This window comes from Microtus oregoni, unplaced genomic scaffold (genome assembly GCF_018167655.1).
Source record: "Microtus oregoni isolate MIOR12 unplaced genomic scaffold, Mior012 000020F_ref0000438, whole genome shotgun sequence".
NCBI classification, from domain to species: Eukaryota; Metazoa; Chordata; class Mammalia; order Rodentia; family Cricetidae; genus Microtus; species Microtus oregoni.
Window position 1 is genome coordinate 1,176,307 of NW_024543079.1, and position 24,255 is coordinate 1,200,561.

Genomic DNA, 24,255 nt, shown 5'->3' on the forward strand with positions numbered 1-24,255 from the left:
TGTGATCCCAGCCCTGGGCTAGCAGAGACAGGTGGATCCCTGGGGCTCGGTGGCCAGTCTGGCCCAGTTGTGGACTCCAATGAGAGACCCAAAGAAGGTGGGCAGCATTCCTGAGGGTGACACGCTCACACAGTCACACTCGCGGCACACGTGAAAACACACTATTCAAGAGCAGGCCACTTGTTTGATGAGCGCTGCCTCCCCCAATTTGGACCTGGCATCCACTGAGTAAATGAGTTTGGGATGTCCCAGCCACTTAGATGTTTGTAATTACACTCTCCCCATTCATCTCTCAGCAAATACAAATTAAAAAAAAAAAAAATCAAGCAGCTGGATTCTGCAACTTCTTCCCAAGTAGAGAGCACAGTAAGGGAAGAGTAAATCTTGTGCAATAAACACGTCTCTATTCATGAAAATCTGCAAGAACTATCCACAGTGTTCCCATAGCGTGGGGAGTGGGAAGGGATGCTCAGGAATGCAGCCTGGCGCTGACACGTTGGAAATGTGTGCATAGGTTTGGGACGGCACTCATTTCCATCCAAATCCAGAAGGATGCAGAGCCATGGAGCTGTCAGCTTCTAAGTATGTAAAATTAGAAATAAAATCATTTTTAAAAATTATAAGGAAGCCAGGTGTAGGATGTAATAGTGCTTGCCTTTAATCCCAGGACTAGGGAGGCAGAACAGGCAGATCTCTGTGAGTTGGGGACCAGCCTGGTCCTGGAACTTGCTCTGTAGACCCGCTGGTCTCGAACTCACAGAGATCCTCTTGTCTCCACGTCCCAGGTACTGGGATTAATGCAGATCCTATTCAAGACATTTAAATGGCTCTTTTTAAGAATCCCCGTTTATCCCCATGTCTGAGTTTTCTAGCGGTGGATCTGTGACGCCATCACAGTGATGACTCGGTTTGGGTACCTAAAAGAATCCCAAGGGCTGCTGGGAACTGTGGTGAGGAGGGGCCAGCCTCCTGCCTTGCTATAAGCCATTTTCTGGTGTGTGCTTCGGGGGGATCCTTGTTGATCCTTGTTGTCGTTTTTAACCTGTTCTTATGGAAACTCACCTTGTGTTGACAGGGGACGCCCCCTTCCAGTGCTGGCTCTGTAGTGCCAAGTTCAAAATCAGCTCCGACTTGAAAAGGCACATGCGCGTGCACTCGGGGGAGAAGCCCTTCAAATGCGAGTTCTGCAACGTCCGCTGCACCATGAAGGGGAACCTCAAGTCGCACATCCGCATCAAACACAGCGGCAACAACTTCAAGTGTCCGCACTGCGACTTCCTGGGGGACAGCAAATCAACCCTGCGGAAGCACAGCCGCTTGCACCAATCGGAGCACCCAGAAAAGTGCCCGGAGTGCAGCTACTCCTGTTCCAGCAAGGCTGCCCTGCGTGTGCACGAGCGCATTCATTGCACTGAGCGCCCGTTCAAGTGCAACTACTGCAGCTTCGACACCAAGCAACCCAGTAACCTGAGCAAACATATGAAGAAGTTCCACGCGGACATGCTCAAGACCGAGGCCCCCGAGAGGAAGGACTCCGGCAGGCAGAGCAGCCGGCAGGTGACCAAGCTGGATGCCAAGAAGACGTTCCACTGTGACATTTGCGACGCCTCGTTCATGCGGGAGGACTCGCTCCGCAGCCACAAGAGGCAGCACAGTGAGTACCACGACAGTAAGAACTCGGACGTGACGGTCGTGCAGCTTCACCTTGACCCCAGCAAGCAGCCGGCTGCACCCCTCACTGTGGAGCATCTCCAGGTCCCCCTCCAGACCAGCCAGGTGTCTCAGTTCAGCGAGGGGAGGGTCAAGATCATCGTGGGGCATCAGGTACCTCAGACTAACACCATCGTCCAAGCCGCTGCGGCGGCTGTCAACATCGTGCCCCCCACCCTGGTAGCCCAGACCCCAGAGGAGCTCCCGGGGAATGGCCGCCTGCAGATCCTACGCCAGGTCAGTCTCATCGCCCCTCCTCAGCCTTCTGGGTGTCCTGGCGAAGCAGGGGCCCTGAGTCAGCCAACCGTTCTGCTGACCACCCATGACCAGACCGCGGGGACCACCCTGCAGCAGAGTCTGATCCCTACCACCCCAGCTGGGACCCAGGAAGGCACAGGAAACCAGACGTTCATTGCCAGTTCGGGCATCACTTGCACGGACTTGGAAGGCCTTAACGCTCTGATTCAGGAGGGAACTGCAGAAGTGACCGTGGTGAGCGATGGAGGCCAGAGCATCACGGTGGCCACCACAGCGCCCTCTATATTCTCCTCTCAGCAAGAACTGCCCAAGCAGACTTATTCCATCATCCATGGGACTGCACACCCTGCCCTGCTCTGCCCGGCTGATTCTATACCAGACTAGTACTTAAGATATTCAAAACATTTTGGAGGGGAGGGATGCTATCAGAGAAACTACAAGAAGAATGTTGTGAGAGGCTCCTCGTAATTGTATTTTATATGGTTTATGTAATTTTTTAACAGAGAAACAACATGGAGACCATCCTGATTCCTCCTTCAAGCTGTTACATTGTCTGAAAGGTTACCACTGCTGATTCCAGTAGGAGTAGGAGCTCACTGCAGGAGGGACTAGATGTGTTTGTTTGTTAACAGTTTGATTTCCCATCTTCCAGATTTGATTCTCCAACTAGAATAAAGGTGTTTGGGTTTGGGGTTTCCATCGCACTCGGTTTGTATAGTAGGTGATGGTACTTAGCTTCCCGGGAGCCCCTTCTGGAATTACAGACACATACAGAGTCCCGAATACTTGTGTAGTGCATAGATCCCTATTAGTCCCTGCATAGATCCAAATCTATATCAGACCATTTCTAACAAGAGTGTTGGAGATGGGGATCTGAAGGGAATAGTGTCCTAATGCCTGGTTAAAATATGTTCCCTAGTGATCGTTTGTTACAGCTCCACATGGGTATAGGATTGTGAAGTTTTTAACTTATTTTGTAAAGAGTGTGTGTGTGTGTGTGTGCGCGCGCGTGTGTGTGCATGAGAGTGGGTACCCACAGGAGCCAGAAAGGGCGTCAGATCCCCCTGGAGCTGGAGTTACCAGTGATTGTGAGCTGGCTTGGGTTCTGGGAAGGAAACTTGAATCCGTGCACATACTCTTTGTGATCATCTCCCCAGCCCTGTGGACTCTTCTGTCATCACGGGGGACTTGGCACAGCTGGGGTCTGGGGTCTTCTCTTAAATACTTCCCTTCTTCAGCTATGTCTAATACATTCCATGTCTCAAGTGACCCAAACTCCTTCGTCTTTATTTTTGTTTTTGTGACAAGGTCTCACTCTGTAGCCCAGGCTGGCCTCAAATTCAAGACCCAGAGGATTGGCCTTCTGCCTCCTGGGATTACAGGCCTGCATGCTGCTCGCCTCATGTGGCTCCGGCCCAACTGTGCTTTGAAACTGCAGTCCTCATGACGGTCCTGACATTTCTGTTTAGATGTAAACAGAGTGTAGGATCCTAGTAAGGTTTGACTGGGTTTTCCAGGATGTGGTTTCTTAAATGTCTATCTCTGTTCAGGGTCTAAATGAGAGAAGGATTACGTTGTTGAGAAGCGTGAGCCACACTGAGAAATTCAAATTTCCTTTTTGAATTGAAATGACGTTTGGTCACTAGGTGGTGCCAAAGAGAAAGCCAGAAAGACCAAAGATGTTAAAAGTAGGAATAGTGTCTCCGGTTTCCAGGGTAGGACTGTCGGTCACTATTAAAAAACAACAAAAAAATAAATTTTAGGGGTCAGGCGATGGTGGTACACACCTTTAATCCCAGTGCTCTTGGGAGGCAGATCTCTGTGAGTTCGAGGCCAGCCTGGTCTACAGATCGAGTTCCAGGACAGGCTCCAAAGGTAGACTGAGAAACCCTCTGGGGGGTGGGGGAAAGTGGTCATGCAACCATCTCACTTTTATATGAAGAGATGATCTGTTTGCGATAATAAACTGGGGAAATACAGAACACAGTGGTGTTTGAAACTTTATGGTTCTGGGCTAAGTCAATAGTGTGCTTGCCTAACATGCAGTAATATCTGGGCTCCGTTCCCACATCCACCCCACGGTGGCACTTGTGAGCTCATGGTCTCAGTGGTCTGGAATTAAAGGTAGGACGATCACAAATTCAGGGTTAACTTCAAGCAGGTAACAAGTCAAAGACGAAGCTGGGGGATGGGGGAGACAGGATAACACACCCTTAAATGCAAAGTTCGAGTCCCCTGGTGAGCCTTAGAGCTGGGCTTGTCTCCTTCCTATGTTTTCTGGGTTATTGATATCTGAGCAGATTACTTTTTTTTTTTTTTTTTGGTTTTTGGTTTTTCAAGACAGAGTTTTTCTGTAAACTAGGCTGGTCTCGAACTCACAGAGATCCACCTGCCTCTGCCTCCCGAGTGCTGGGATTAAATGGATGTGCCACCACTGCGACCTGAGCATAATTATTACTTCTGGGTCTCTGCTCTTCGTCAGAAGTTCTCTATTTTGATATGAGCAATAATAATGACTTACTTATTCTAATGTATGTAAAATACAGGAAATCTCATAGTGCACAGATTAGAAACCCATCAGCCCACTTCCCCCACATTCATACCCGGAGTCGTATGTAACCTTCGCCTAACATCACATACCCAGAGACGTAAATCCTGTATCCATCTCCTCACGTCTCATACCCGGAGACATAAATGCTGTATCCTTCGCCTAATGTCTCATACCCGGAACGTAAATGCCGTACTCTTCCCCTAACGTCTCATACCCAGAAACATAAATGCGTCTTATACCCGGAAACGTAAATGCCGTACCCTTCTCCTAACTTCCAGCTATCTTGCTGTTTGTTTCAGGGAGTTGTTAGAAGGAAATGAAATCCGGGAGCTAAATCCATATTCCTTAGTTTTTAAGTAGTTCAAATTTGGGAAAGGATTTTGGTTCTGCTCCCTAATGTTAATGGTTTGGGTCTGAGAATGAGACTGGGAAAATGTGTGGGGTTTGTAATTATTGATTTTGTGTGTATGTAGGTGGGGGCTCTTCCCATGTGTCTCAGCACCCAGTGGTCACGTCAGACAACAATTTGCAGGAGTCAGGTCCCTCCCTCCGAGGTAGGGAAAATCCAGTCAGGTTACAAAACTAGGCAGCAAGTGCCTGACCTACGGAGCCACCTTGCCTGCTCTGGTTTGGTTTTCATTTGGGTTTTGTTGTTCATATTTTTTTCTTAAATATTTATTCACTTTTGTTTTATATGTATATGTGTTTTGACGGCATGCACATCTGTGTACCGTGTGTATGCAGTACCCTTGGAGGCCAGAAGAGGGCGGGAGCCAAAGTCTGGAAATATAAATACAGGTAAAATGGGTTTTCAAGCCCTCCTGAGCTTATGTAAGTACTGACGTTCCGTCCTCAGAGGCATGAGCAATCCTCTGCCTATGCCAGCCTCGTGTTCCCTCAGGCCAGGAGTGATTAGGTCACCTTTCCAAACCATGGGATCTCCTCTGGAAGGACACTAATCCATCTAGTAGGACCCCAACCTCATGACCTAATCACGTCCCTTCCAACATAGGATTTTGAAGAAAAACAAACACCGTACCGCAGGGCAGAGGAGAGGGCAATTAGATCATGTCGAGCCGACCCCACAAGCCCCTCATGCCTGCTCCCCACTTTTTCCCTTGACAGCCAAGATTATGACTTTCTGTCTCTTTAAGGCTGTGCTGTATGGAGTGGGCAGTGTTTGTTTTTTGTTTTTTTTTTAATTTTTATTTATTTATTATGTATACAATATTCTGTCTATGTGTGCCTGCAGGCCAGAAGAGGGCACCAGACCTCATTACAGATGGTTGTGAACCACCATGTGGTTGCTGGGAATTGAACTCAGGACCTTTGGAAGAGCAGGTAATGCTCTTAACCTCTGAGCCATCTCTCCAGCGCTGTTTGTTTATTTTTGAGACAGGGTCTCAGGTAGCCCAGGTTGGCTTTGGATTCTCTATGTAGCCAAGGATAGCCTTGAACTCGTGATCCCCACTGCCTCCATCTCCTGAGTGCAGAGAGAAGAGCTGTGAGGCACCCGTTCCTTCCATGCTAGGGGTAGAACCAGGGCTTTGTGCATGCCAGACGAGCGCTGTACCAACTGTGCTGCAGCCCCAGCCCAGGCAGTCACTTTACAAAATTCTTTATTATGTGGGAGTGTGGGGTACCTGCATGCCACAGTGTGTGTGTGCAGGTCAGAGGACACCTTTGTGGGGTTGGTTCTCTCCTTCCGCTTTGGGTTTTCTGACGATTGAACTCAGTGTGTCAGGCTTGAGGGGCAAAGACTTTTACAAAGCCCCTAACTACCTTGCCGGCCCGGCCCCCCATCTATTTCTTCCTTATTTAAAATAACGTATGGATGAGAGTGTGAACCGATAAAGCCCGCGTGACACTCTGGGGACCTTGTTATAAAGCAGAGTCTGATCTCTGCTTCTCTTGTTTGAGCCCCCCGGGGAGCTGGTCCAGGGCAGATTCAGGGTATGGAGAAGCGTCTATGCATGGACCGAGAGTCCGTGCAGGAATGTACATACCTGCATCGCTCATAATTACCACGCCACAAAGCGTCCTTTGGCAGAGCAAGGCGCACAGTGTGGTGTGCTCACATGCTGGATTACGGGGGAATGAAAACAGACGCGACTGCCTGTGGTAACATGCTGAATCACACGCTTCCAGATTCCAGGCACGGAAAACTCTCAATGAAGAAGGCAAGACTGTGCAGCATATCATTTAGGTGATGAAATTTATAAGTGAAGCTTACAAAAAAAAATCAGAGGTAGTGGAAGAGGCTGGCAGAGGAGGGAGAGCTGATGGGTTTGCCGAATCCAAGAATGTGCCACGCCTTGAGACGGGAGGGGGTCTCAAAGGCGGGTTAGGCTTCCGAGCCGGGGTTGTCCTGAAATGGCATGGTTATCATTTTTACATGTAAGCCAAATTTTATTGTTTAAATTGTTGAAAAATTTAAAGCCCGAAGAGGCAGCTATTACAGAGGACGCGAGTTCAGTTCCCAGGACCCATAGTATGCTGCTCCCCATTGCCTGTAACTCCAGCCTCAGGAGAATCAAAATTTATCAACTTCAGGCCAGGGTGATTGCTGCACAAGCAGAGGACCTAGCTTGGGTCTAAGTGTCTGTGTAATAATGAGCATGGTCCATGGACAAGCCTGTATCTCCATCATCTGGGAGAGGAGAGAGGAAAGAGGAGCGGACTGCCAGGGCTTGCTGCCTGCCAGCCTGACTTCAGGTTCAATGACAGCAAAAGCGACAGACAGCCCAGGACACCTGGTGTTCTCCTCTAGCCTCTGGGCATGTGTGACCTGGACACATATGTTCAGACATACCACACACACATACATACACACTCAGAATTATCGGCTAGATTTAAACAAACAAAAAACAAGTTGATAGGAAAACTGGGTGAAAGCTAACAACCATGGCTCCTGAGCATGGGCCCTGCGGTTCGTTTTCTATAATTTTTAGTAATGATCCTTGAAATCAAGTCATTAAAACTTGGTAATAAACTCAGTAATAAAATTTAGTAATAAAAGTAGAACTAGAGCTTTGACCAGATGTCAAGCAGGCTCGAAACCCAGCACTGAGCACTGAGGTAGGAGGATGGCTGGGCTACATAGGACACCCTGTCAGAAAGAAACGAGGGAGAAGAGAAGGAAGGCAGACAGACAGACAAACTGGCTAGAACTTTAGATAGACCTTATAAAATAGTATAACATCCTTTTAAAATAAAACTAAATGCTGGATATGGTGGCACGTGCCTTTAAATTTTTTATTTTTATTTGATGTATATGGTTGTGTCCCCTGCACGTGTCCATGCACCACATTCCTGGTACCCATGGAGGCCAGAAGATGCCATCAGATCCTCTGGAAGCAGAGTCCCAGGTGAGGGTGAGCAATCACTGGGAATCGAACCCAGGTCCTCCGAAAAAGTGGCAGGTGCTCTTAGCTGCTGAGCCATCTCCCCAGTCCAGGTGGTGCACTCAGCATGACCTATACATGCCTAAGTGGACTGGCCACTGGGAAATGAAAGGGAACTTTAATCTTGGCACTCAGGAGGCAGAGGTAGACAGATCTCGGTGAGTTCAATCCAAGTGAGCCTGGTGCAGGTTGTGAGTGCCAGGCCAGCCAGGGCTGCATAGTGAGAACCTGTCTCAATAAACAAATAAATAATAATCAGTTCTTGCCATTTTATTTGTGGAAAATATAATTTCCTGATGCATGATTAATAAAAACTCAGAGAGAGAAATTGGTGTTCAACCTAAAAAGTAAAACAGCCAGCCACTGGCTCTTACCTTAACCTCAGTCCTGAAAATAGCGATCCTGCCTCCAGGAATCTCACAATGAGACTGTGGTTGAGAGCTGTCTCCTCCCGTTTTATAATCCTCACTAGGGCTGGCATTAAAAGTATGCACTATCAGGATTAAAGGCATGCACTGGATGGTTTCCATGGCAACTAGTGTGGCTACTGGGATTAAAGGTGTGTGTCACCACTGCCTGGTCTGTAAGGCTGACCAGTGGGGCTCTTTTGCTCTCAGACCTTAAGGCAAGCTTTATTTATTAAATTACAATTGAAAGCCAGGCGGTGGTGGCGCACGCCTTTAATCCCAGCACTCGGGAGGCAGAGGCAGGCGGATCTCTGGGAGTTCGAGGCCAGCCTGGTCTACAAGAGCTAGTTCCGGGACAGGCACCAAAGCTACAGAGAAACCCTGTCTCGAAAAACCAATAAAATAAAAAATAAAATACAATTGAAATGCCTCTACATTTCCCCTTTCCATCTAAAATAAAAAAGGCTATAACTAATATAAGAAAAACCATATACAGTAAGTACAATAACTATATACAATATATACAGGCAATAAATACATCAACAATGTCTAGTCCATTTGCATTTGACAAACTTAGAGAAAATACTCCATATTTATCCTATGTTGTGGGTCCAAAGTCTTGTACCTAATTTACTTTCTATCATAACTTGCTTTCTGCATCTGGTAAACAAGGAAAACTATAACTATAGCTATCTAGTCTTCAACTCCCTCAGAGACCCAAGAAGGAAATAATATTAACTGACTAAGCAGGAAGTGCAAGCAGGTGACTTCCAAAAACTCTGAGTAATGACAGAAACAGCTGGCCGCCTGGACAGTCACCCAAAGTTCCTCTGCAACGAAAGAGCCAGTGGCTGGCTGTTTTACTTTTCTGGCCTTCAGGTTGAATGCCAATTTTTCTCTTTGAGTTTTTATTAATCGTGCTTCAATTTCCATCTTATTCTTTCTTGTAATCATATACACAGGGAAAATGCAAATTATGATGCTATGAGTGACCATTTTCTTTTTCTTTTTTTTTCTTTTTTTTGGTTTTTCGAGACAGGGTTTCTCTATAGCTTTGGTGCCTGTCCCAATGAGTGACCATTTTCATCAGTACAGTTAACAGAAGTGAGACAGTTGGGAGCACTGTGTGTGGGAGGCTGTGTTGGGCCGTGGTCTCCTCTCCCTTGCTGGGATGGGGGACACTGGTGTGATCATTTTCTCATCCTCTCTCCTGGCAGCCTAGGGTGGTGCTTGCATTCACTCGAGAGAAACCAGGACACTTCTGGGGATGATCTCGCACGCTGGCAGCCCAGTCCACACCAGCACAGGCCTGGCAGACGTACAGCTGCCCAGGAGAGCAAGTGAATAAATCACGGTGTCCTCACACCACTATCATCCTACAGTAGTCAAAGTGGATAAACACTGACAATACTCACAATATCTAGCCCAGCATGACGGCACCTGCTGTTAATCCCAGCACTCCGGAGGCAGAGGCAGGCCTATCTGAGTTAGAGAGTTTGAGGCCAGCCTAGTCTACACAGTGAGTTCCAGGACATCCAGGACTGTATAGAGAAATAATCCTATCTTGAAAAACCAGAAAAAAAGAAAGAAGACGGATCTTCGCAGATAGTATGCACTAAAGATGAGAAGGGGACTCCCGGGTCCTGGGAGAAGTCTGGGCAGGAAATGGGCTTGCCCATTGCCCAGGTATAACACAGTATCAAGTGTCTCCCCATGTCACCCCTAATGAACCCTTTTTCCAAGTTTCCTGAGGGGATTTCTGTCCTGAGGATTTTTGGTCCTGAGACAGTCCTGGGAGACACTAATCCAGAGCACGTGTGTGTTTTCAAATCTGTCTGCTTGTGGGGCAGGGGGATGGCTCAGCAGGTAAGGGGCACTAGACACCGCCCTGACAACTTGAGTTGGAGTCCAGGAAAACACTCATGGTAGAAGGAGAGAACTGGCTCCTACAGGTTTGCTTCTAGCTTACACACACACACACACACACACACACACACACACACCCCAAGCTGGCCTAGAACTTACCTTGTAGACAGGCTGGCCTTGAACACACAGAGATCCTCCTCTGCCTCCCAAGTGCTGGGATTAAACAAAGGCACATGCCATTACACCAGACTGTAAAAAAAAAAAAAAAAAATGCTGTAAAGAGTGTGGATGAGCTAAGGGCTCAGCAGTGCAGAGGACCAGAGCTCAGTCACAGCTCAGGACTCCCTGTAACCAGGGAAACCAATGCCTCTGGCCTCTGGAGACACGTGCATTCAAATGCACAGATCCAAGAGACATGCACACACATACACAGAATTTAAAAAGAAAATCTTAAAAAAAATTTAAATGGTTCTGCAGAGGTATAGCTGCACACATATAACAAAGAAAACTTTTATTAAATTATGTCTTAGGGTTTAAACTTAAGTGAGTTCACCCAGCATTGCTTACACATACCTGAGAAGACTGACACCCAGGAAACCCTAAGGAAGTTTAAGAAAGCCAGCCCAGCCAGTGCCAAATATACGCTCGCCGCATCCCCTGCTGCTAAGCCCTCTGAGCCCATAAAGCCTCCTTTCCTTAACGTGTCTCATTTGCCTTGATTTAAAAATACTGAGTCTCAGGTCCCCACCGCCGAATTCGCTTCTGAAAGCGGCTGGGTCTGAGCCGTGGCCACCACGTGATTCTCAGGTTTGGGCAGGCTTGGGGCACAGCCCTGTTTTAAGTAACTTCCCAATGTGAAGAAAGTAAACACCTTGAGGGGACGTAGGTGGCTTTCCCGATCCTTGTTGGACGTCGTTCAGAACGTAGAAGGAGGGGTCCCCCTCGGGTCTCCACAAGGTCCCAGCTAGTCTGAGCACGAAATGTCAATTAGCCAAAACCCCCGGGACGGTACCGCGCCTCAGTTACCCAGTGGGTGGGGCCTGCGCCCTGGCTGGCCCCAAAGGCCCCTCCTGTGTGGTCCTAGACCCTGAGTCCCGGGGCAGGAACGCAGGACAGAATAAGAGTACAAGTTGCAGGGCTCTCCTCCTGAACTCAGGACTTTCAGAATCTGCTTTTTAATTTGTTACTGCATGTATTTGTGTTTGTGTCTCTGTGTGCTGTCCCATTTGTGGAGGCCAGAGGACATCTTACAGGGATGAGTTCTCTCCTACCACCCTGTGGGCCAACTCAGTCATCAGGTTTGGTGGCAAGCGATTTTGCCCGCTGAGCCATCTCGAAGCCCACAGCTACTTTTTTTTTTTTAAACTGGCTGCAGAGAAAAGAATGCACCCTGCAAACTAGAGGCACCCTGTCCTCAAATTATTTACCCGGATGCACAGGTGAAAGGACGCGCCACGTACCCCTCTCCTTCTCCACCTTCGCCTGTACATGAGAAAATCCCTGCTAGCTTTTGTGAGAAATAGCCCAGGACCGCGGTCCCAGGCTGGACCAATTAAGAGCGAATGTAAATGCTCTCCAGCCCGCGTGGCAGCGGCCACGGCCTCACGTGGGAGCTCGTTAGAAATACAGACGTTCGGGCCCCACCCCAGACTCACCGAGTCAGAATCTGCATTTTAACGAGCTCCCCAGCGACTCAGGGAGCGCATTAAAGTGGGAAAAGGGTTGGCGCTTCTGCAATTTTAATGAGTCAACGAATCACCTGGGATCTCGTTAAAATGCAGACAGGGTTTCTCCGACCTGAGCGTGCGCGCGCATCACCTGAGGAGCTTGTTAAAATGCAGATTCTGGTGTGGCGGGGCCGGGGTGGAGCCGGAGCTCGTGCGTGGGAGCGGGGTTCCCGAGACCCCTGAGGTCCTGGCTGCCAGCCAAGTGACTGTCAGGACACTTGATAAATCGTCCTACCGGGCTGACGGGCGGCGGGGCAGGGACATGCGCGATCCGGCCTGTGAGGGGGGTGTGCCTCCGAAGTCTGGAAACGCGCGCTCTTCAGGAGGCCACTCTTGGGGACCCGCCGGGAGCCTCATCTTCGCGCCATGTCGCGGCGCAAGCAAGCCAAGCCCCAGCACCTGTGCTCTCTGGAGCCGCAGCCCGAGTGCAACGAGCCGGGCAGAGCGGTACCGCGCGTAACCGGGGAGCTGGGTGAGTAGCCAGCGGACGCCAGGGACAGTGGTTCCGACGTCCCTAGTTTCTCTGATGTACACCTCACCCCGGGAACTCTGTGGGTGTCGGGTCTGGACGGAGGAAGGGGCGCGCGGAATCGTGCTCGAAGCTTCCAGCCGCAGTCCTGGACTTGGGTACTGCTGTTCTGATGTCCTCCAACACCCCCCCCCCCCAGTCCCTGGACCTCCCCGTGGGTCTCATATCTAGGCAGGGGAAGGTTGGGTGCTTGAAATGGTGCAAGAAGCTTCCAGCCCCAGCCCAAGTAACTGCGCTAATGTCCCTGACCCTGTGCCCCGTTAGTGTCAGATGAGGGAGTACTTAGAATGGTGCGCGAAGCTTCCAGCTCTAGTCTTGGGACTTGGAGACAGTTGCTCGGAAGTCCCTGTTGCCTGAGCCCCGCAGATGTCAGAACTGGAAGCGGCTGGGGGGGTGCGCGCTATGGTGTGCAAAGCTTCCAGCTCCAGTCCAGAGACCCAGACAAACCTGGGCGCGTCTGCGGGTCTTTGTGAATTATACGCGCTTGTCGATTACACCCTGAGGGTTGGCTGCCATCTCCGGAAAAGCGCTGGGAGCTGCGGGTTCGCTTCCCACACTGGCCGCGGGGGTGGAGGTGGAGGGGTGCTTAGAGCCCGAGGGACGAAGCTGAATCCAAGGACAAGATACTAGCTAGCTCTTTTCCACGCGAATACAAAACAGAGAAGCCTTTACGGGCAGGGCGAGACGGGTTTCAAGTGGCTATCCACCTCCCGGAGAGGGGGATCTTCCAAGGACCTGAAGGATATGTAAGGGGTGACTGAGAGGCTGGAGCCTGGTAAAGGACGTGATACCCCTGGGAAGTGCGTGGAGCCGTGAAGGCGGGGGAGGGGGGTGGGCAGCCTGGTTGAAACCAAGAGGCTCTCGCTTCCCCCACCCACCTCCATCGTTGCACGGACCAGTAGGGAGCGGCGAAGTGACACCTCCCCTCTAAGTACCCTAGGTCTTCCCCCTCCCACACACCCTACTCCTGAAGAGCCAGGGAAAGGGGGAGCCTTTAAGAGTTTGTAAATTCCTCAGTCACCCTCAGGCACATGCCCCCAGGGAGGGTGGGGCTCGGCATTCCTTGGGCACCTCTCTTTGATTTTCTTGCTCCCTGGACTTTGTAGATTCCTCCTGCCCTTCTTTGGGGGTGGGGAGAGGAATTTTAGATGGACTTTATTCCCGTCTCCTCCTACCTGCGGCTTCCAGGGATGGGGGTACTCTGTCCTCTTCTGGTCTCAAACCACATTCCCCATAAATCTCTGGGAAGATTCGCCCCGTTAATTGGCCAGGGTTCCAGTGAGCATCTCTCTCCGAGGGGTCGGGGAGTAGTTTGATAAGAACTCTTCTAAGTAGATTATATTCTAAAACCTAATAAGGGGTACCATAAGCCAGCCACCGTGAAGTCCAGTCGGTTGGCACAGTCTGGGTAAAGTTAGAGGGCCTCCCTGCTGAATAACCCGGGGCAGAAGCGCAGAGTCCAATGTAAGAGGCGGAGTTACTGTCTCTCGCTGTGTGTGGGGAGGGGGAGACCCGAGATCCCCGTCTTCCCGACCTCCCTGTCAGGAGTCCTGGCTCCTAACCCTTGCTTCAGAAAGTGCCCTCTGAAGACTGGTGGGTGGGTGAAGACTGGTGGTCGGTGTCACCCAGCAAAGAACCTTTGTATTCCCTCAAAGCCCAACCGCTGTTAATTGCCCAGAGGCCTCACAACCCTCAAGCGTTTTTTTTTCAGTAGAGGCAGGCAGAGGGCTGTAAATTTGAGGCTAGCCTGGTCTCTATAGGGGTTCCAGGCCAGCCAGGGTTGCATAGTGAGACCCTGTCCAGGTGGCACAAGGCTTTAATCCCAGCACTCTGAAGACAGAGGCAGTTGCATCTCTGAGTTCAAGATTAGCCTGGTCTAAACCAGGCAGTTGGAGGTCCATGCCTTTAATCCCAGAACTCAGGAGGCAGAGGCAGGCGGATCTCTGTGAGTTTGAGGCCAACCTGATCTACAAAGCAAGTTCCAGGAAGTTCCAGAACGGCTAAGGCTACACAGAGAAACCCTGTCTCGAAACAAATAGTAAGTAGATAAATAATAAATAAACAAATAGCATTTTTTAAAATGCCCAATTCTATCAGTGAAATAATGAAGCAGCCGCAGGGGACACCACCAACCTAGCCTGCCAAGGTGACTCACAACCCTAGAGGCTTGGCCTCTCAGCCCTCGGCCTTTCTGTCTAAGTTTACATGGAAAAGTGCCAGCTCGTGCACAGCGTTCTTTAATGTGCAACGGTGAACTTAGCCTGCAGCTGACCTGTGAGGCAGAAGCATCTGTGAGACAGATGTGGGAATGCAGAATCAGAGAGGGTGAGCGACTGACTCGGGGCCACACAGCTACAGAGACAACCAGAGTTTGTAACTCACTAGCTGGCTACCTGTTTACGGTTCAACACCTCATTTAGATTTCAGTGTTTAGTCCGACATGGCTACTGTGAAATAGGAATTTCTCCCGAATTTCATGGGTTTTTTTTTTTGTTTTGTTTTTTTAATGTGTTGAATTGTTAAGTAGCTAAGATTTACTGCTTACCTTCCCAGGGCCAGCAGATAGGTAAGGGTTGGTTTGAATAATCTAAAAACTTCCAGCCCTTTGACCTTTAGCATTTCTGAGCCACTTTCCTCGTTTCTCATAAAGCACAAATTGTCTGGTGTCAGCCCAGACCATTACCACCACCACTACCACCATCACCAACCAGTTGGGAACTTGTTAGAAATGGGAAAATATCAGCAGCTCTGCCATAGCCCCCACCAGAGAATTCTAGAGGTGGGCCCACCAACACACTCACAGCTGGGAGCCACTACCTGTCAGTTCTCTCTCCTTCCCTCTCTCCCTCCCTCCCCCCTCAGTAATTTTCAGGAACTTATTAAAATGGAATGGGTATTGTTTAATCTTTTATTGCCTGAGGATCCACCCAGATGCCTGTGACAGGGTCCCCAGCTGTGGACTTGCCTCTGACACAGGCACCCTGGCAGTCCTCAGGACAGCAAAAGAACTGTGCCTGGGCCCTCCAAACATGGATTCTTGTGTGTATGTGTAGACCAGAGACCAGCTTTGCTGTTCTTCCTTTAGGGACCTCTCTCGGCCTCCCAACGCTGGGATTACAATCACGTGCATGCCTGTGCACAGAACTTTCTTGATTATTATTTTTATTTATTTTTCTTTGTTGATTTTTCGAGATATGGTATCTGTAGCTTTGGTGCCTGTCCTGGAAAGCTCTCTGTAGGCCAGGCTGGCCTTGAACTCACAGATATCTGCCTATTGCTCTGCCTCCTGAGTGCTAGGATTAAAGGTGTGCACCACTATCACCCAGCTATTTCTTTTTAAGATTGTATTCGTTTTATTTTCTATGTGTGGGTGTATCTGTGCATCATGTGCTTGCAGTGCTCAAACAGGACAAAGAGGCCATCAGGCCGGACCGCCAGGAACTGCAGTTAAAGATGTTGTTAAGGTGCTAAGAGTCAGCTGGGCGGTGGTGATGCACACTTTTAATCCCAGTACTCGGGAGGCAGAGGCAGGTGGATCTCTGTGAATTCGAGGCTAGCCTGGTCTACAAGAGCAAGTTCCAGGACAGGCTCCAAAGCTACAGAGAAACCCTGTCTTGAAAAAAACCGAAAAAAGAAAAAAGGTGCTAAGAGTCAAACCTGTATTCTCTCGAAGAACAACCCATGCTCTTAACCACCGAGCCACCTCTCCGTCCCCTCCAGCTTTTTTTCTCTAAGTGGTTCCTGGGGATTGAACTCAGGTCCTCATCTTGCATGGCAAGCATTTTACAGACTGAGCCATCTCTCAAAGCTCCACAGATTCTCTTTTTCAGATTTATTGATTTGATTTTGTGTGTGTGTGTACGCGTGTGCGCGCGTGCCACATTCGGGGCTGGTGCCCTCAGAGGTCAAAAGAGGGCATCGAGTCTCTGGGACTAGAGTTCCAGGCCATGTGGGTGCTGGGAATCAGACCCGGGTCGTCCTCAAGAGCAGCAAGCGCCCTTAACCACGGAGCAACTCTCCAGTCCCCATGTCCTCTTTTTCGAGGGGGGATCTCACTGTTTCTCAGGCTAGCCCCAGCATCCAGCATTAATGTAAAAGCCAGTCTGTGGGGTGCATCTATATCCCCAGAACTGGGGAGGTGAAGGCAGAGGGATGGATTCCTGGGGCTCACCGGCCAACCAGTCTATCTAAATTGGTGAGCTTGGATTTTGTCTCAAAAACTAAGTTCGAAAGTGATTGAACTTCTGCCTTCCATGTGTGTGCACACCCGCACACACACAAACACATGCACATCCACACAAAGCCATGTTCCCCACTCTTCGCTATATTAGAGAGAGCTGCATCCAGCACACACACAGACCCTCTGCTGAGGTCCCGCAGGCAGCTCCTCCGGGCCAGTTAAGGTTTGTCCTCCCCATATGTGTCCTCCCTTCAGCTGTGTTTGAACCCAAAGTATGGTACCGTTCTGCTTGCAAGCGTTTATCCCTAAAGCGCTGGGATGCTTTAAATGCCGCCTTCGTCTTCATTCATGCACCGCCTCTACTCTAAAACCCATCTGTCAACACGGGATATTTCCCCATTTCAGGTGGCATGCGTGGCATGTTTGAATCAGAAACCAAATAAGGTCCCGCCATGTGTCAGGTCCTCAGCTTCTGAGGCCTCTGGTTTCTCTCTCCATCTCCCTTCTTTCCAGCAATTTGTTGGAGAGCTTTATCCTGGCGAGCGCAAGGCCTCCAGCGTGGCCTGTGACCCATGGTTGAACTTGGAGCAAATCAGCTCAGCATTAAAGTGAGCCTAAGCATTGCAGAACTGCTGTCTGGGGTGCATCTCTGTGAGTTCGAGGCCAGCCTGGTCTACAGAGCGAGTTGCAGGACAGGCTCCGAAGCTACAGAGAAACCTTGTCTGGGGGAGGGGGAGGGGGAGGGGGAGGGAGAGCTGCTGCATGGAAAATAAAGCTATGTCTGAGAATTTGTAGAACATGGCTGGGGTCATAATGCTTGGAATCAGATGCAGGGGAACCACTGTAACTTCAAGACCAGGTTTATGTTAGGCCATCCAGGGCTAAGGTAGACCACATAGCATGAGCCAGTCTCCAAACAAGCCAACCGGGCATTCGATCTTGGTGATATTTGCGACGTGCCTTGCTCACTGGTCCTTTATCTTCAGGTATTGTGGCGCCATGTTCTTTTCTTTGTTCTTCTTGGAAACAGGTTCATGTGGAGCCGAGGCTAGCCTTGGATTAGCTAGGCAACCAAGGATGATCTTGAAATTTTGTTTTTGTTTGTTTTTCAAGACAGGGTTTCTCTGGACAGCCCTGGTGTTGGGACCATTTGGAGTCCTGGCCTCCAGCTGCTCTTCCCTGCTAGTGACCTTTATTTGGCCTTCTGATTTGAGTTACTAAAAGCTGTGTCAAAGTTGTTTACCAGCTCTGCTTCACGAGCACGTGTTGCCTTGCCTTGAGGATCAGAGGATAAGGTTTTCACCTGTTGGCCCACCTGACTGTGTTGGATATATAAGCCTCCGTGGTGCTATTCAATAAGGGGCTTCTTTGCCAGTGACTAGAGGTCCGTGTCTGTCTGTGCTGTCTCTGTGTGTCTTTGTGTGTTTCCATCTCCAGCCCCTTGCCCAGGCTCAAACTGTATGGTAGTGCATTGAGCGCAGTTGGGCATCGTGAGCTACACCCTGGCTGTCCTGGAACTCGCTCTGTAGACCAGGCTGGCCTCGAACTCACAGAGATGTGCCTGCCTCTGCCTCCCGAATGCTGGGATCACAGACCTGCACCACCAGGCCTGGTTTGCGCAGTGATAGGGACGGACCCCACAGCTTCCTGCATGCTGGGCAAGTCCTCTACCAACTGAGTCCTAGTCCAAGCTCTAGTACGTGTGTAGCCATGTGTCAGTGCATGAGCATGGTGTGCAGGTGTCTGTGGAGGCCAGAGAGTTTTAGATCTCTTAAAGTTGGATAGGCAGTTATAAGTTGGGTGCTGGGACCCCAACTCCAGTCCTCTGCAAGATTGGAAAAAAAAAGAAAACGGCCCCAAACTACCCTTTCTCAGACTCACCATGACAACTGTCCTGAGAAGCCAAGTCAAACTTCCTATCTCCATTGCAGCCTCTGCGCTCGATGACAAAGTCCCGAAACCATCGGACCTCACTGCTGAAGACGGTGACACCCAGCAAGCCCCTGCTGTCGCGCTACCCTCGGAAGCAAAGGAACAGACGGGCACCCTCGGAGAGAGGACCTTTAACTGCTGCTACCCAGGTAAAGGGTCGAGCCTGGTGGTAGCAGCCCCTTCCCTGCCCGCAGGTCACTCACAGAGTTGGCACGTGTCCTCCTCAGGGGTCCTGTAGGTCCTTACGGGTCCCACCGCTGCAGTGTCAGAGCAACTACAAAGACTGCGTTCACAGCTGCTCCTTAACTGAGGGTGGAGTCACGTCTCTATAAACCCATTTTAAGTTGAAACATCAAGTCAAAAATTCAAGAAGGGGTGTTGGAGAGATGGCTCAGAGGTTAAGAGCACTGGCTGCTCTTCCAGAGGTCCTGAGTTCAATTCCCAGCAACCACATGGTGGCTCACAACCATCTGTAATGGGATCTGGTGCCCTCTTCTGGTGTGCAGGCATACATGCTGACAGAATGCTGTATACATAAGAAATAAATAAATCTTTAAAAAAAAAATTCAAGAAGGGGGCTGGAGTGATGGTTCAGTGATTAAGAGTGCTGACTACTCTTCAGAGGACCTGGGTTTAATTCCCAGCATTCACATGGCAGCTCACAACCCTCTGCAACTCCAGTTCCAGGGAACCCGGTACGCCCACACAGACAGACAGCATTGCATGCAAAAAAAAAAAAAAAAAAGAAAGAAAGAAAGAAAGAAAGAAAAACACCAACACACATAAGATAAGAATAAATTATTTAAAATGTGGAAGGAATGGGTGTGGTAATCTCAGCACTCAGGAGACGGAGGCAGGAGGATTACTGCAAGTTTAAGGACAATCTAGTGAGTGTAGTGAGTTCAGTCCAGCCAGATCCTGTAAAAGAGGAAGAAAGAAAGAAAGAAGGAAATGCATGAGGGCTGAAGGTGTGTCCCAGCCACAGGGCACTTACCTGGGATGCCAAAGGTTCTGGGTCTCGCCCCCAGCACTGCCGCACTGCCAGACAGAAGGAAGATGAAAATGCCCTTTATCCCCTTGGCTCACTGAGTGTACCAGCCCCTTTCTTTAAGCCTCGTGCAAGACTCTGGCCCTAGACCCAGGCTGAGCAGAACACCTGGCACAGGGCTCTGTGAGGAAGGGTTGGCAGGGGCTGTCATTAGCTGGCAGCCGTACTGAAAGCAGGAAATGACAGTATGGGTAGGCGTCCGTCAAAGCCAAGCCGTGGCAATTTGGGGCATTTTGAGAGCCAGCTTTGCTTCTCTTCCAGGTTGTCATTTCAAAACTGTTCACGGCATGAAAGATTTGGACCGCCACGTGAGAATACACACAGGTGCGTACCCATTCACTCAGGAGTTAGGGGAAAATACAAGGAAGTGGATTAAGTGTTGGGGACCCAGGAGTGTGTCCATGGCTGGTGGCATCTAGCTTAGAGGTTGGAACAGGAAGGAAGGGATGTGAGGATGGCCTTGACAAAAGCTTCGGTACAGCAAAGCTGTTGCTTCAAGACCAGTCTGGTCAGCACATACAGAGCATGGACACAGGCTGCTTAAATTAAACCAAGGAACTTCTGGGTGTGACTTACTGGTATGTCCAACCTTCTTTTTTTAAATTTTTTTAAAGATTTATTTATTATATGTACAGTGTTCTGCCTGCATATATGCCTGCAGGCCAGAAGAGGGCATCAGATCTCATTACAGATGGTTGTTGCTGGGAATTGAGCTCAGAACCTTTGGAAGAGCAGGCAATGCTCTTAACCTCTAAGCTGTCTCTCCAGTCCTTAATTTTGGTTTTATGTGCATTGGTGTTTTGCCTGCGTGTATGTCTGTGTGAGGGTGTCAGACCTTGGAGTTACAGACAGTTGTGAGCTGCCATGTGGGTGCTGGGAACTGACCCCGGCTCCCCTGGAAGAGCATTCAGTGCTCTTAACCGCTGAGCCATCTCTCCAGCCCTGTGTCCATCCTTCTGACATAGTGGCAGAGTACTGACTGTAAAGTCCACACTCCAGAACCCTGTTGTAATATGAGCGTCGGGGCTGTGTCCCCAGCACCCCGGCCACCTGCTAGCTTATGCCGAAATAACAAGACACAAACTGTATTCATTTAAACACTGCTTGGCCCATTTCTATCTAGCCTCTTCTAGGCTAATTCTCACATATTAATTTAGCCCATTTCTAATCATCTGCATAGCACCACTAGGTGCGCTTACCAGGGAGATTCTAGCCTACATCCATCCTGGGCCGGAGCTTCATCGCGTGTGCCTCAGAGAGCAGAGCTATCCCTGCGTCCGCCCAGGAGAGGGGAGCATGGCGTCTCTGAGCTCACTTCCTCTTCCTCCCAGCATTCTGTTCTGTTTACTCCACCCACCTATGTTTTAACCTATGAGGGCCAAGCAGTTTCTTTATTGCTTAACCAATGAAATCAACAGATTGATATATGACACTCCCACATCACTTCCCCTTTTTCTGTTTAAACAAAAAAAAGGAAGGCTTTAACTTTAACATAGCAAAATTACATATCACAAAACAGTTATTAAGCAAGAATTGCAGTTACAATATTTATATCTACCTTATCTTTTATCATAACAATGGAAAACTATAACTAACCATTCTTCAAGTTTATCAAAGACTCCAGAAGAATATAATATTACCTAAGTAAACAAGAAATCCAAAATTCTAGAAATAATAGAGACATTTTGCTGCCTGGACAGTCACCCAAAGTTCCTCTGTATTGTTGGGGCATCCATCTTCGGCCTATAGGCCCATAGTTTCCAGCAGACATTTCCACAAAGCAGGAAATTTCAAAGGCAGTCACTATCTGCTTTTCCTGAAGAATGTCTTGCAGACTCTTTCATGAATCAGGAACCCCGAAAGACCATCTCACCTTTAGGCAAGTTTAGCAGTCCTCTCTCTGCGGGTTCTCTGTGTCCAGTTTATGCAATAGTCCAGGCAAGAACAGTTTCTTGCCCAAATGGCTATCAAACTCCATAAGGATCCTCTTCGATGCCCATCTTCTTCTTGAAGTAGATTGGTGCTGCCAGGAGCAGAGTGTCTCATTGTCATGAAAAACCTTAAGTTATTAAAACATTAAATGCCATATTCTGCAGTCTTTGAAAGATATGAAGAATGTCTATCTAACTGAAATGTATCTCTGTATATCTAGAAAATCTAACATGACTACAAGCTTGACTATTACTGATGATTATCCATTAACCTATATTTCTTAATTATACATTACATTTTTTTTTTTTTTTTGGTTTTTCGAGACAGGGTTTCTCTGTGGTTTTGGAGCCTGTCCTGGAACTAGCTCTTGTAGACCAGGCTGGTCTTGAACTCACAGAGATCCGCCTGCCTCTGCCTCCCCAGTGCTGGGATTAAAGGCGCGTGCCACCACTGCCCGGCTATCTTTGTTCTGGAATAACTCTGTAGACCAGGCTGTCCTTGAACTCTCAGAGATCTGCCTGTCTCTGCCCCCCCCCCCCCCCCCCCCCCCCCCGAGGCATTGGGATTAAAGGTGTGTGCTACCACACCTTGAAGTCACAGAGGTCAATCTCCCTCTGCCTCCCAAGTGTTGGGATTAAAGGTGTGTACTACCACACCACACACAACAACTCTCTTCCTTTTTTTTTTTTGTTTTTTACTTTAAGAACTTCTACTTTTAGTCTGCATATATTTTTAACACGCTGTAAATCATTTAAAAAAAATTTTTGGATCTCTCTTTACTGTATCTCTCTCTCTCTTTCTGACCACATGAGCCTTTAAATTACTGAGCAATATGGGTAGGATTAAAGCTGTGGCTTTGCCAGCTAGATCCAGTCCATTCCTTAGCTTTCCAGCTTCATGGCAGATGTACAGGCTGTAGCCATGTTTACTGCCACAACTCTATGGCATTTCAAGGTTCCTGCCAGCAAGCGAACTTCAGCAGCCTGTGCTTGCAAACCGCAGGAACCGCCAGAGTTTGCCCTGGCAGGACAGCCCAGAAAACCGGCATTTTTAAATGGCGCAGCTTTTTTCCTGCTATGGCTGAAAACCGAAAAGCATGCGTTCAGCTTTTCATCAACACCGTTTAAGTGTTTCGTGGCAGGACCTCTTAATGAGCTGCAGGGTTTTGCAGCTAAAGCTGAGTCAGGAAGCCTCTCTTAGATGAGAGCGCTTGTTTGCCTCTAGCAAGCAGAGTAGACCCAAGAAATTGCCACAAGAAACATGCTTTATTATTTTCCAAGCTTTCTCAGGCTTTCTGTGGACTCAGTTATCCACACGTCTGGGCGCCAACTGAAGGCTTACGTCACAAACAATGCCACACCAGTTTGGAACTATGATTAATAGGGTGGTATTTATTTAAAAGGGAAAAAACTTACAGATCACCGTCCCAGACAACAGCCCTCTGCGCAACCAGGAAGGGAGTCTAGTCGCTGGCGGAGCAGGAAGTGAAGAGAGAGGAGAGGGAAGAGGCCGCTTTTTAAATGGAGAGAGACCACGCCCCAATGGGCTGGTATCTCAGCGGCTATAGGCTGGAGGAGCGGGAGGACCTCCCACAACAGAACCCTACGTTCCAATTACAGGGGGAAAAATCTGAGTGCTTTGTTGGTCCACATTCATAGCTGTACGCAGCCGCATGGGCTGGATACACTTCTCTCTGCAACAGGATGTGTGAGCTTCAACCCAAAGAGTCTCAGCCATGGCCAGACCCTTTGTCGAGCTCTCCTCTGTGGCTGATGTGGCTCTACAGTGATGGACCTGAGGGCACAGACTGGTGCTTCAAAGCCCAAAATGGCTATTGTCTGGCTCTTTAAAGTATATCCCTTCTGAGTGCCTCTCTGGGCCAGAGTGTGGGTTCATTTGCTGCTAATGAAACAAAGTTGAGTGGCTTAAGTTGTTAGTGTCCCTGCAAATGTCACAGCCGGATCCACGTGAGATGAGCAGGCGCCAGGTCAAAAACTGGCAGAGCCCAACCGAGTGGTTTATTTTCTTATTTAAACTTTGGGGGAAAGTCTCCAGGTGACAGCTATTACAATAAAGCTTCAGGGATGGCTATGTGGAAACCCCCTTGCAAAGGACACCTCTACTGCGGAGCACTTGTGACCATCACCATGAGAAGGGGCTCTAGTGACTGATACAGCCAGGGATCAGCAGGGAGGAGAAATTTGTTTTGTTTTAAGATTTATTTATTATGTATACAGTGTTCTGTTTGCATGTATGCCTGCAGGCCAGAAGAGGGCACCAGATCTCATTACAGATGGTTGTGAGTCACCATGTGGTTGCTGGGAATTGAACTCAGGACCTCTAGAAGAGCAGTCAATGCTCTTAACCTCTGAGTCATCTCTCCAGCCCAGGAGGAGCAATTTATAATAAACATAAGGAGTCTGTTGACGGAGGATGCAAAGTTCATAAGGACGGGTTCTATTCTCTGAGAGACGAAGCTCGGGACTAGCGCCTGCGCAATGCTCAGCCTCTGGGACATTCGTGTGAAGGCTGGCTCCATAGAATAGCAAAAGATCCCCAGGTCGTCAGACAACATCCACCCCAGCCTTCCCATTGACCAGAAGGCCATCATTTTCTTCATCATTTTCTTCCCTTGAAGAAAAAAATCCTGTGTGCATATTCAACCATTTTGGTTTTTGCTTTCTGTGAGCTGTACCTCCTATATGAAATCC

At 49.0% G+C, this 24,255-nt stretch overlaps 1 protein-coding gene across 2 annotated transcripts in view; it reads left to right on the forward strand.

Moving 5' to 3' along the window:
* The window catches only part of Zfp64 (ZFP64 zinc finger protein), a 63,817-nt gene that overhangs the window by 29,546 nt on the left and 10,016 nt on the right, over window positions 1–24,255 (forward strand). Inside the window, exons 6-7 of one of the 2 annotated variants that reach the window (XM_041670976.1) lie at window positions 18,564–18,713; window positions 19,874–19,936. In XM_041670976.1, coding sequence (XP_041526910.1) covers window positions 18,564–18,713; window positions 19,874–19,936 — 213 coding nt within the window. Of the gene's footprint in view, window positions 1–1,075; window positions 3,819–18,563; window positions 18,714–19,873; window positions 19,937–24,255 lie in introns of those variants that run through there. The other variant, XM_041670975.1, reaches the window with a different exon arrangement.